The 13,277-nt window shown below is 30.4% G+C and overlaps 2 protein-coding genes across 2 annotated transcripts; both read right to left on the reverse strand.

Annotated features, from left to right (window-relative positions):
• Nucleotides 1–358: 358 nt before the first annotated feature.
• Nucleotides 359–2,876, reverse strand: LOC130441483 (ras-related GTP-binding protein A). The gene is made up of 3 exons (XM_056775187.1): nt 2,682–2,876; nt 2,527–2,626; nt 359–1,641 (listed from the first exon to the last, which is right to left on the reverse strand). Exons 1-3 carry the CDS (start codon nt 2,691–2,693, stop codon nt 824–826), a joined length of 930 nt encoding a protein of 309 aa, XP_056631165.1. The 5' UTR covers nt 2,694–2,876; the 3' UTR covers nt 359–823.
• Nucleotides 2,877–4,335: 1,459 nt separating this feature from the next.
• Nucleotides 4,336–12,154, reverse strand: LOC130441009 (RNA-binding protein 39). The gene is made up of 7 exons (XM_056774452.1): nt 11,901–12,154; nt 7,234–7,292; nt 6,613–6,980; nt 6,293–6,552; nt 5,967–6,233; nt 5,082–5,434; nt 4,336–4,762 (listed from the first exon to the last, which is right to left on the reverse strand). The coding sequence occupies exons 1-7, from the start codon at nt 11,952–11,954 to the stop codon at nt 4,474–4,476; spliced, it is 1,650 nt and encodes a 549-aa protein (XP_056630430.1). The 5' UTR covers nt 11,955–12,154; the 3' UTR covers nt 4,336–4,473.
• Between the last annotated feature and the right edge of the window lie 1,123 nt (nt 12,155–13,277).

Raw genomic sequence — 13,277 nt, forward strand, 5'->3', positions numbered from 1 at the left:
TTGTTCCATGGTACGTTTATCATTAGTTTCTCAGCTTCTTCGTCTAGATGTTCATCATTATATTTAAGTTGGTTCCGTCAGACAGGTAGATATGTATTGAAAAATTGAAGGGGGTTTTAAGAAAGCGAATCTAAAATCACCACTGATTCACGTTAACCCTAATAGATGTTGAGATTTTAGGATATCGAAGGCCCTACAATATTGTTTAAAATTTTCCCAACCAGTCCTGTTGTTGATCAGAGTATTTATTTCAATCATATGGGCATGTAATGCTCAAGGGAACTAACTTATTGTATGTGATCATTTTTTTAGAAGGTATAATGGGCATGATAAGCTTTAGGAGTAAAATAAAACTATATTATTTCAATTAAATTTTTATACACAAATAATAACAAAATTAACATTAAAACTGCATTATTTTTTTAAGCATATATGTTGAAATAACTGCATCAATCTTTGTCATAATATAGCTTGATTATAATAAATTGACCAGACTCACGTATACCAACAATAAATTTTATACAGGTTGTCCAAATAATCTCCTTCGAAACGCAAACTACAGATACTAAATGTTTCCTAATTTACCTTCAATCAAAAGTTACTCTCAAGAGAGCTAGACCAATTTGATGATGACATTATTAAGTCAGTTCTATTCTCCAACTTTTTCATTGGATTCGCCTACAGTGATTGATATGTTTTGAAAAAAGTACGTAAATTCAAACAAGTCCTTATTTTTTGGTGTATATTAGATTACATTAACATAAACTACATTTATTATATGTAGTTTCTGGACATCCTGTGTGTATAAAAATATTTAAACAAATTAGATACCTAACTTTATACCAGGAGGAGTACTAGACACTTTTTCCAACTTCTCAAAATGTTTTCTTGCGTTCCTTATATTAATCAAGGTAACTTCTGAAGGGATTTGTGGATCAGACATACATACCATAACGTAAGTATTACTTGTAAACATATCAATATAAGCCGCAAATGCGGTATTCCTTACCTCCATGCTTTGAAATTGTGCAGCTAATTTGGAACAAGAAAGTTTAAACTGTTTTATAATATTTGATACTTTTTCGAACCTGTGTATATCTCTATGCTGTTTCCTTTGGCAATGTGATATTACTAAAAATGTAGCTTTTTCAAATAGTAATACTTCATCGGCATCAACAATATTAGCAAAAAGATGTAAGCTGTTTTCTAGTTCTTTGACATTTGGTATTAACATATAAACTATATTAGACCAAGCTCTGTATAAAGTTTCGTCCCAAATAGATGTTCTGAAGCATGTGCAATCTAAAGGTAATGATAGTCTCTTTAAATCTGATTCCCTTTCTAAAAAAATAATATCTCGTTGATCTTCTGCTACCAAATCCATTTTGTGTATAAGACAGAATACTTTGGCTTCAGGAGAATTTTGTAAAATTGCTTCTAAACAAGATTGATAATAATGCATATCTCTTTCTAGTTCCCTACTTTCTACATCAAATACATAAATTAAAACTTCCACATTTTTAAATATATTATCTCTTTGCGAAGCAAAATAATTTTCCATGAATGCTTCTTGACCACCACAATCCCAAAGGTTCAATACCAAATTTCCTAGGAAACGGACATGTGAATGTTCCACGTCAACTACAATAACAAAAAGAATCAATTTAGGTTTTAAACCTTCAAAAATTGTTTTTTTTTGTGCGATATAGTTAGAAAAACAGCAACAGCATGATTTTCTAATATTCACAATAATATGAAACACAGGTCAAAGTCCAGTTTACAGTTTTCATTTTGTCTGCTAATTTTGAACAAAAACACGTTCTAATGTTTCTGTTCCCTTATATCAACTGAATATCCAATTTAATCATGTATTTATTGCATAAAATCTGAGACACAATTGGAGGTAAATGATGTTAGAAGATAGAAATGCTTTAAAACCTTTTTGTAAAGATTTCATCTGCTTATATGAAGTAGGGAAATGCTAATGTTAGATGCAAATACAAGAAGATATTGTTGATCTAGTATATTTAAATTTGAGTATGCTTTTTGTATCTATTAACACACCAACAATTTGTAATGAAAGTTGGCCCAGACCCTATAACATGAAAAAGTCTGCACATTACTTTCACACCTACAATTAATAAATTGCAAGTTTATTGTGCAGCTAGTAACAACTTATTTGCAATGAGTTACTCTCAATTGTAAATTGTTACTTTATGGTACAGAAATAGAATCTATTAGATTAATATTTCAGAAGCTTCATGTGTTCAGGGGGAAAGATATGCTGGGGAATTGGGGTGAATAGACAACTAATTCATTAACACTTAGGTATCCAGAACATCAAGAAAGGATCTCAATATTAAATAATAAAGACATTTTCATAGCTGATTAGTGGTTTTGTAATGTGAATACTGTATTTAATAAAATTAATCTTACAAAATGTGTATGATGTTTAATGAAAATAAATTGATTGTAGAAAAATTAAATGCTAAAATAATAACCAAAATTTCATGAAAATTTACGTACTGGTAGCTCCTAAACGCCTCGTATCTCTAGCAATGTAATTTGCAAAAATTATGGATCTCATACTGGTTTTACCAGAACCACTTTTACCCATTAATAACACCTGAAAATAATCATTGATTATTTATTGCAATTGAAGAATATAACATTTTGTTTACCTTTTTCTTCATTGTATATATTTATTTTAAAAATTGATTTAACCCTTTATAAAAACTTTTGAGTAATACTAGAAATATAAACATCCTCTTATTTTAACTTCTTCTTTTTTTCTGGTGGCTCTTACTTGCCAAGTATTCGGCTCTCTCTTCTTTTTCTGTCTAAATAATTGGAACTTAAACCATTAAGCACGAAATTCATTCAATATAGATCTTTCAATAAATAATAGCAACATCATTTTAATGAACTAAAAACATTTAAGGTTAAAAAACCACACTTTATAAGTGAAGTTTGAACTACTTATCGACTTTTTTAAGTTTTATATATGGCATTTACTGAGAAACTTCGGTTTAAATGTTATCGGGAGAAGAGATAACTAACCCAAAACCAAATGTACGAATTTTAGAACATTTGTGTTGCAATAAGAAAGTATATATTTTCAATAATAAATTCAATAAATGAATAAAATCCTACTGCATTATCCAAAAGATATTTTCGGATTCGTAATCGTATATATTCTCATCTAAATATATTTAGAATATCTACTACCAATAATTTTTATTAAAACAAAATATTTGTTTTTTAACGTTATTATGGCAATTACAAATTTTATGAAGGGAAATAATATGTTGATCAAAAGCTCTACTTCATCGTCAGAGAAGTTGTACTATCTTTTTTGTTTATACATATTTCTTAAACCAATATAGGTGCATTTTCCTCTCGTAAAGTTGAGTTATATTTCCTCGAAGATCTGATAAAAAAATGTGGGTTTAATTGTGACTTGCAAAGTAGAGGAACTTTTTTTTAAACTAGAGTCTAATCCATAGTTTATATCTTATCCATAGAACATTATAGTAGAAGAGATTTCTTATAGTGATAACGAAAATAAAGAAAAACATCTTCAAAAAGTTTTATAAAATGAATTTTAAAAAAAGATACAGTGAAGGCACATGAAAACTACATCATAATAATGAATGAATATATAGTTGATTTAGTTTCATAGAGAATAATGAGACAAGCAAGCCTAAACAAACAGGTTTAACGTTAGTAGTTAGTACCATAGATGTCAAATAGGCAATTTGAAACAACTACATGGATTAAAGTACAATGGATGAGCCTCGAATCGTGGTGGTTGACAATTTGGATATGAATAATGGCTGGTAGCGATTAACTGGAAAAAATAGCAGATTCGGCCCTCGAGGTGTATTTTTTTACAATTTTTCAAAATAAATTTATTATACAAGAGCCAGATGGTTACGGCTCCTGCCAATCGGTACTTTCTAGGGCGGCTTATCCATTATCGTATTTCTATATCTATAACTTCACCTTTTTTTGAAACTTTTCAATGGCTCATTGCTTTCTTCTTGTCCTAAGAATTTCTAAGCAAATTTTGTCATAACATTCGAGCGAGTAGAAAAGAGATGCATATTGAAATTAAAATTTCCTCAAATCTCTTTCTCAGATTTACACAAAGTGCTGACATAAAATCTAAAAATTTTAAAAACATTTGTTTTTTATTGATAGAGTTCTTGTTAAATATAGAGGAATAATTTCAAGCTTGAAGGTTCGGTAGGAGGAGTTATGCAGATAAAAATTATTCTATTTTAGAAGGGTATTTCCACAACAATAACTTTGAATCAATTAGGGTGATAAAAAAGCGTTTTAATTTCAAAATGTTTATTACTTCGATCTTTCATAGAAACCATTGTATACATATTTAACAAATACTAACTATTTATTATTCAATTACATAAAAACATAGAAAATAATATTTAATAGTACAATTTGCAGAAACTATTTTCTACTAGATGGTAATAATAACTGCGTCACTGTCATAGCATCTGGAAATAGTGAATGATAATTTAGTAGAGGTACGTATGCTGCTGTAATTACACGCCCTGCGAACCATCTACCATGTAAGGTATTAACTGAGGCTACAGCAGTCGCTATAGATGGACATTTGACGTAAACATTGCCTTGTGGTGAACCTTTATCTACATAAACATGTAGGACGCCACCGTGTTTATTGCATTCTTCTATTACATCATCTCTAACTTCAACATCCCACGAGGCATTCGATTCTCTACAAAAATAGACCAAATTAATTTTTTATTTTCAATATGTAGCAGAAATAGGAAACTAATTGTTTCTAATTTTACCAAACAATTTTATCATTTAAGATAACCGCGGCAATTATAATGAAAGAGTTCAATATTTATTACTCATCAGAGTTTCAAATTATCTTACAGGAAGCAATTTCTATTTAACTTAACATAACAAATTAATGTACAAAAAGCAGTTTAATATAAATTTTACAAAAATAACGAAAAGACCTATTTTAATAGCACACATTTCCTGTGGCATCAATTACAATAGTATCTGTAATAGAAAAAGAAACTTACGTTGCTGGATCGAACATATTGCTCAACATGAAACATTGTGTAGCAATCGGAGGTGTGGTGTGAGTCTGAACTTGCGGCACTACTGGTTGACCTGTAGCAATGCTTAGAGCATTAGCCGCCGCCTGTGGCACTTGCATGCCCGCACCCTCAGCTAACTTAAACATCAACTGTAATCGACCAGTTGCTCCTAAATCTATACCAGATCTGTCTAATTCATCCGAATCAAGAATAGAGGGACCTTGTTGTTGCAAATCTAAACGTTCTGTAACGTTACCAACTTTCATTGGTCTACCAGCTAATTCAAATCCGTTCAGTTGTTCCAGTGCTTTTTTGGCATCATCACAGTTATGGTACTAAAACATAAAATGTATGTAGGCAAATTTTAATACAATAATGATCAGACATAAACAATGTCCTAAAGTGAAATTATATAAAAGTAACACTAATCAATTAATCTTTCAACAGTAATCAAAGCGCTTGTCATTGAAGGACACAATTTTATACAAATGAAGGTTACTCAGCACCAACATTAAAACTTGAACTTTACTTTAAACTACAGTTTCAAAAGCCTAAACCCTTTACAATAAAAGTAGATATGAGTTACAAAGAAAATTAATAAAAAACATGAAGTCCGGTCTGAACCAAATTGCACATATAAATAAAATTCCATTTGAAAGAATATTTTTATGGATAATTCATCTGAACTAATAGCGACATTTTAATATGGGTTTTAAAGGGGATTAAGATCCATTTGAATGATTTGCAGTAAAGGATTAAATTATGTATGTATCGCCATCTAGAAGCGAAAAATGTACATTTTGAATAATATTAATCAACTTACATTTATGGTAATTTATAATATTCAAATGCACTAATGATATTTACCGTGATAAATCCATATCCTTTAGACCTTCCAGTTTCAGGATCTTGTATAAGTTGTATACTGTCTATTTTACCAAAAGGTTCAAATATTCCTCTCAACATTTCCTCGGTTATATTAAAATGTAATGAACCAACGTAAAGTCGCATCGGTCCGACCATACCTTTAGGTAACATATTTGGCATTGAATTACCCATTCTATTTTTCTCTGCTTGAGTATGTTGCACTATAATCGGAACTCCCAAAAGTTTTTGACCAGAAAGACCTAATGCCTAAAAAGAAAAAGCATTTATGAAACTTCATGATTATTATAAATATTTTGTATACATACCAATGCTACACTTTCTGGATCCTTAAATTCTATATAAGCTATGCCTTTGAACCTTCTAGTTTTATTGCAAACTATCATTCTGACATCACGAACTTTTCCCACTGAGCTAAAGAAATCTTCCAAATCTCTAGCACGTATCCTCTGTGATAATTGCATTACAAATACTGTTCTAGCATCTCGTTCTTCAGCACTCAATTCTTCTAAAGGTGATGTTCCTCTAAGTCCCAGAGGAGAACGTGCCCTTTTAAGGAATGGTTTAACTAAAAACAATAGAATAAAAACGTGAATGATAGAAACAAACAGCACTCAAAAATACATACTAGGTGGAGACGGTGTTCTTTTTTTAGGAGTCAGTTTTCTTTCTCTACTACGACTGCGCCTTCCTTTATGTTCACGTCTCTTCCTATCTCGAGATCTACTGCGTCTATCTCTTGATCTACTTCGTTTATCTTTTGACTTACTTCGCCTATCTCTCGATCTACTCCTCCTATCTTTTGATCGATGTGTCCTGTCTCTGGAACGTCGTCTTCGTTCGGAAGATCTACTCTTCTTTCGTTCTCTACTACCACGACGCCTGTCTTTAGATCTGCTTCTCCTGCTTCTACTTGAACTCCTTCTGCTTTTGCTGTTACTTCTACGACTTCTACTGGTACTTCTTCGGCTCCTACTTATACTCCTGTGTCGTTTTCTGCAATCACAAAAGCATTCAATCAAAATAAAATTATATATGTATGTGGTTTTTATATATTTATCAAGAATTAATTATCTTGTATTACTGAGATAATAAAATTTCTCTTTATCTTATATTAAGCAGAAAAGTAGATTTCAAATATTTAATACTTCTTAGTTATTTCACAAAAATAAAAAAAAAAATATCAAAATATTAATTTGTTTTTTCTATCCAATATAGACAAAACTAGTAAAAGTAAAATCCTACTTACTCTGTTGAGCGGTTCGACTTGACATCACCATTTTCTTTCGATTTTGTACTGATTTCATCCTGTGAGCAGAAAGTGAAGAGGGCCCAAGGTGGAGAAAAACAAACAATATTAATAACATTGGCATTAAGTACATTTCATTAAATATGTCTATTTTACAGTTAATCCACAATTTGTGGGTGTAATATCTACAATCATGTTTAGTATACAAATATAATCAAATAGAATTTTTTTAGAAAAACAAATTTATAAAAACAATTATTCCAATTAGTAGGTGGTAATCAATATGTCCAGATAAACGGTTAATATTTAAAAATTGTGAAGGAAAGAAGTATTTTTCTTCATCTAGTGAACCCCATTTTGTAGTATAATGTGTAGTCAGATTGCTACCAAATATTATGCAAACTCTGTCCACTAAAGTTGATTTTTGGATTGTTTTGCAGGAAAATTTGTCAAATTGAAGTATTCTTCCACTGCTTCTGTTTCTTATTTCAGTGGAATTTGAATGTTCCCGCAGATAATGATGATCATATTTACATGATTGTAGATTTACAATGTTGAATTGAATAAATGAAGAATATTCATCCTTTGCTGCGTTTTAGATGTAGATTGGTTGTAAAAATGCTGTCTAGCCGGAACTAGACTTACCGTCTGGGCGACTTAAAGGAACGAAGTGGATAAACTTGATCTGAAAAAATACACCTAGTGAGACCAAATTTCTCGATACAAGCTTTTTAGATGTCCACTTTCTATATCTCTCATCCGTGAAGAGCTTTGGTTTAATTTTAATCTTGAAAATTTTATCACCCATTTAAAGAAATGGATTTTTTTTCATATGGGGACTATTATTAAAAAATTTACCATTGTCATTAACAAACAAAAAGTACTATAGAGAATTTTGATTTGATATGGAAAAATATGGAATTGTTAGAATGAAACTTAGAAATGGATAATCAATTAATTTAATACCAAGAACTATGATTTCCTGTCCTGAGACCAGGACGTTTAGTCCTAATCGGAATCTGTTGAAGCGAGGACAAGTTTTAAATAAAATACGTCGTCCATAGGACCGCTTTGGGCTGTGGAAGAAAATTCAGTTGCGGGCCTATGGACCGCATCTGGGCTCAACCTGGTAAAAACGAACATTGCATACCAAAATTAACATCTATAGAAACTAAATGAAGGAGCAAAGAGTATAAATATTACATCACACAATAAGTAGTGTGACTGACACACAGATGGCGATGCCATTGTCAAATCTATATGACGTTTATGAAGTACTAACTTTCAAAAGACTATGTGTAAAATTTCATTTCGATAGTCAGAAAAAAATGACAGCTATTTAAGTGGAGCTATTTTTGTTATTTTGAAAACAATTTCGTGTGTTAATTTATTCTTTTTGATGAAAAAAAAACCATTTATTTATTTGCTAAATTTAAAGACACCGATGATGGTGAAGTTCTGGTCTTTCAGATGGGGTGGTTACTCCAGAAAACATCGAAAATGTCCACAAATTGGTTATATTTAATCTTAAATTGAAATTTAGTGAGACTGAGGACGTAAAGATATCAGAAGGCAGTGCGTGCAAAGGGAGACAAGTCCGAAAAACTACCATTTGAGTTAACACAGCAAACAATTTGTTGCATAAAAAGTTATTTTTGTGCCAAAAGAGGTAAGTTAATACCTTTGGCCTAGTTTTTGTGTAGTGTGAATTGAGGCAAGTCATTTCTAATACAATTTTTAATGCTTTCTAAGTTAATTTGTTTATGATTAGTGTTGAAGTCATTAAGTGTTGATTTTTTTGTTCATTTTGAGTTATGTTTTTTTCACAAATCAACATGTTTTTCTTTTGGTTTAGTATGATATTTTATATTTTAGGAACATTTGACTATGAGAGAATTTTTTTTTCAAAGTGGGTGACGCATTTACTCACAGTCGATCAAAAACAACAACACATTGATGATTCAAAACAGTGTTTGGCCATGTTTACACGTAATAAATCAAATTTTTTGTGTCAATATGTGACAATCACTTCACTCTGGAATCAAAACGATCATCATCTGAGTGGACCAGTGAACCACTTCCGAAACGTCCAAAGGCACAAGTGTCAGCTGGGAAGGTTATGGCTTCAGTATTTTGGAATGCTCATGGAATATCAACTATCTTCGAAAAGGAGATACAATCAATAATTAATACTACATAGAGTTGTTGGATCGTTTGAATGCAAAAATCAATGAAAAACGGCCTCATATGTTGGAGAAAAAACCACTGTATCACCAAGACAATGCACCAATTCACAAGTCGATGGTTAAATTGAACAAATTATACTTCGAATTGTTTCCTCATCCACCATATAGTCCAGATCTGGCCTCCAGTGTCTACTGACTATTCGCTGGTCTCAAAAAATGCTCGTTGGTAAGAAATTCAACTCAAATGAAGCAATTGCTGAAACCTATTTTGAAGCAAAAGATAAATAATTATACAAGCATGGCATCGAGAAGTTAGAGAAGCGTTGGAATGATTGTATTGGAAATTACAGATGAATAAATCACAAAAATGTGTTTTTCTTAGTTAGTCAAACGACTTATTGAGTGATGTGTTATCATATTTTCAAGGAAAATTATCTATTTTAAAATATTTTTGTTACTAAATTGTAAGCAATCGTTTTGCAAATAAATGTGAATAAAACACCTATTTATTGTTAAATACTGATTTTATTAAGTAAACTAAAGGAATGTATGGTTTTTTAAATGAATTAGTATAACAATCTATAAGTTAATTATTGGAGAATTTTTCTCCGAGTTAACAATTCAAGAATATTTTAAAAATAATGTGGACCTATGGTTTTAAATTACTAAAAATACACAATTTACTTGAATAATTTCATGAAATTAAACCAAAACTCTTTAAATTTTTTTTATTTGAAACCTAATACTTTTTACCAAACATATAATTTAGTTATTTTCAAAATTCGTTTCCCAATTTAGAATACTATCAATATTTTATTCCTAATGTTTCAACTAACTTGGAATTTGTTTATTTTAAATTACTGACTTTTATTTAACCCTTTCACTGCTCAATACTAATATTCTCAATCATGGGTATAAAGGTCGAGAAGAGATAACTAGCCTTCCAAAATTAAATTGGAGTAGTAGTAAGTATAAACTAAAACAGGTAATAAATATTTTGAAAGTGATGAAAGGCAATGACTGTGGAACTGTAAAAAAATTCAAAAATGACTACCAAATTGCATATGAGTATATCCTCCGTTCGTGCGAAAAAACTTCTTTCCCCCTTTCCCACAAAGACAAGGTGAAGAGAATATGTTATCATCTAGCCATATCAGATGTGAAGTTTGTTGGCAAAAATTGAGAAACTAATAGTCAAAAATTTCAATCTAACATGCATTGCAGATTTCAAAACCTGTAATGTGAGCTGTTTACCAATCAAAAAAGAAGCAAAAAATGGTACAATAAACTTACATTTTATTTTTTGGATATAGCAGTGCTATCTTTTATTTTTGATTTCATTAGCCTGAACAGAATAATCACTTAAAGGTTTTTTTATTGCAAAACACAATGCAATTGCACTATACCATTCCAAACGAGTATACTTGCATATGCTAGAAAAAACTCACAATACAAAAGTCACAGCTATCGACCTATGCATAGTGATAGGGTTAAGCAGTAAATTTGTAAATAAACAATAAAATTACCGAAGATTCTGGAGATTTTACAAAAAAATTAAAGAGAATTGTGAAGGAATAAGCAACCACTTAATCAAGAATATTATGTTTATCCACTATAATATTCAATTTCCTACCTCGATGGCAGGCTGAAATGGATATGTTTTTAATGTTTTAATTTTTTGTGATACTTGAAAAAAATCTTCCCTAATGCAATATTGTTAATTGCCCTAATTGAGTTATCTAAATATGTTTGTTTGTTTATATATATTGAAAAACCTTGAAATACAGTATATTAGTATTTTACATTGCACATTACTTAACTGCCATAAATATTTGGTAAGAAGTATAGGACTTAATATCGTCTATTGTATAAGTACTTTTCACTTATTTACATCTTATAACTCCACCTCATGTTTATCATGTAGAGACCAATTGGATTATTGGTCTGGGGCAGTGACCTTGATTATCTGAAGTCCATTACAGCAACCCTACATGAGAAAGTAACTATGAGCTCAAAATAAATTGAAAATTGTGTATTGCCAAATTGTTTAATATTACTTCAAGTAAATATGATAAGAAATTATGGATATTTGTAATTAAAAGTAATAATATTTATTACTAAGATGTTTCTGTACCTGTATTTTGAAGGAGCCGATAGCCCGAAAAAACCTCAAGTCTAAAATATAAAATTAGGTTGTGATGTAGAGTTGGATTTAACTAGAAAAGCATTAGGCTTAGTTCATCTAACTGTTGCGGAATAATAATATACTATTACATTTTCACTAATGCATGGTTACAAGCAAAGGAAGTAGAATCATTTATAATAATCCCAAGTGAAATTGTAATTCTCCTAAATTAGCGTTACATGAACTAGACCATACTGTAACACGAATCAATCCTTACAAATGACCAATTTTTCGTTCGAAAACTCTTACAAATAATTATCCTTTTTTATTACTCAAGACAAAAAAAGCGAACTTACATCTTTCCTGTAGGGAGCCTCAAGCATAGCTTCAACGTCTAGATCTTCTGCCATTATTCTGAAAAATATATATTTTCTCCGATTTTTAGTAGCTAATCGCCACACAAAATGTGGATACTTGTTTATATAACTACGTGCAAAGCGTTTATATCTTATTTATACGAAATCGACAATATGGCTGACCGATTATCGACATTTGTCTACATCACAAACCACTTTCTATTTTATTCTCCTTTTATTGACTGCGCAGATGTCGACTGTCAAATGCGAATGTTGATTTAACATACAAATTTTCACATGACCTTTTCACTAGAGGATTCAACAAAATGCTTTGATAAATCACATTAATTTTAGAATAAGTTCCAATTTGTGCATGGATAACGAAATTATTACATGACCCCCAAAATCAAATATTTTTTATAAAGTGAATGTGCAAATTATTATTTATAGTTATTAAAGATATGCAATAAATTCAATAGTTTTTTTATTAACATGCGATTTATCCAATACATAAAATAGAATCGTTTCATATTACTAACAAGACTTCATTTGAATTCCATTTATCGTAAAACAACTACTTAGTACCAGGTATTGATTATGCAAAAAAATTATGTTAAGTTGGTATAACTGTCCTTTAAACACAAAGCTTGACATTGACAATAATGATAACGTATTTGTCACTAGAGTAATGAGGATAGCATTTTAATGCTAAGTGTTTTTTTTCTGTTATTGGATTATTTATTGGTTCAATGTTTCATGTCGTATCGGGTGTATAATGTTTTTCTCCCAATATTTTATAGTTTTTTCCACATCTTATATACAGTTCTATCGTATATGCTAACAACTTTATAAATAAATATTCCCTTATCTAAGTTGCTTGTCTGCTTTCTGTTCCCTTGACAACATTGTGCGCAAGAGCTTTCAGTTATGTTTCTGGAATACAGTAAAGTTTAGTTTCTCACGCTGTGCTTATAATTTTTTTCAAATTTTCTCACATTTAGGTGAAAGAAACCACATTATTTATTATTAGTTATTTGTTTACATTTTACTATAAAGTGAAGTGTAATTTGGGACGTCAGATGACAGATTTGATAATAGACCGACCTATTTTCTGTAGTCCTTGACCCAAAAGTATGTTCTGTGGCTTGTCATCTGATATTTAGTCATATCTGTTATGAAATTCACTGTTTTCAGTAATTACAAGAAACAATATAAACGACGTTACATTGTTATAAAATTTTGAAACTAAACCTTCGGATTTTACCGAAAATTTATAAAACTGAACAGATTGTGGGAGACTTATTTCAAATGATCTAATTTACAAACTGGCGTAATATAAAAGCTGCTTTTTATGGGAAATGGGAAAATAAACACACA

This window comes from Diorhabda sublineata, chromosome 3, assembly GCF_026230105.1.
Source record: "Diorhabda sublineata isolate icDioSubl1.1 chromosome 3, icDioSubl1.1, whole genome shotgun sequence".
NCBI lineage: Eukaryota > Metazoa > Arthropoda > Insecta > Coleoptera > Chrysomelidae > Diorhabda > Diorhabda sublineata.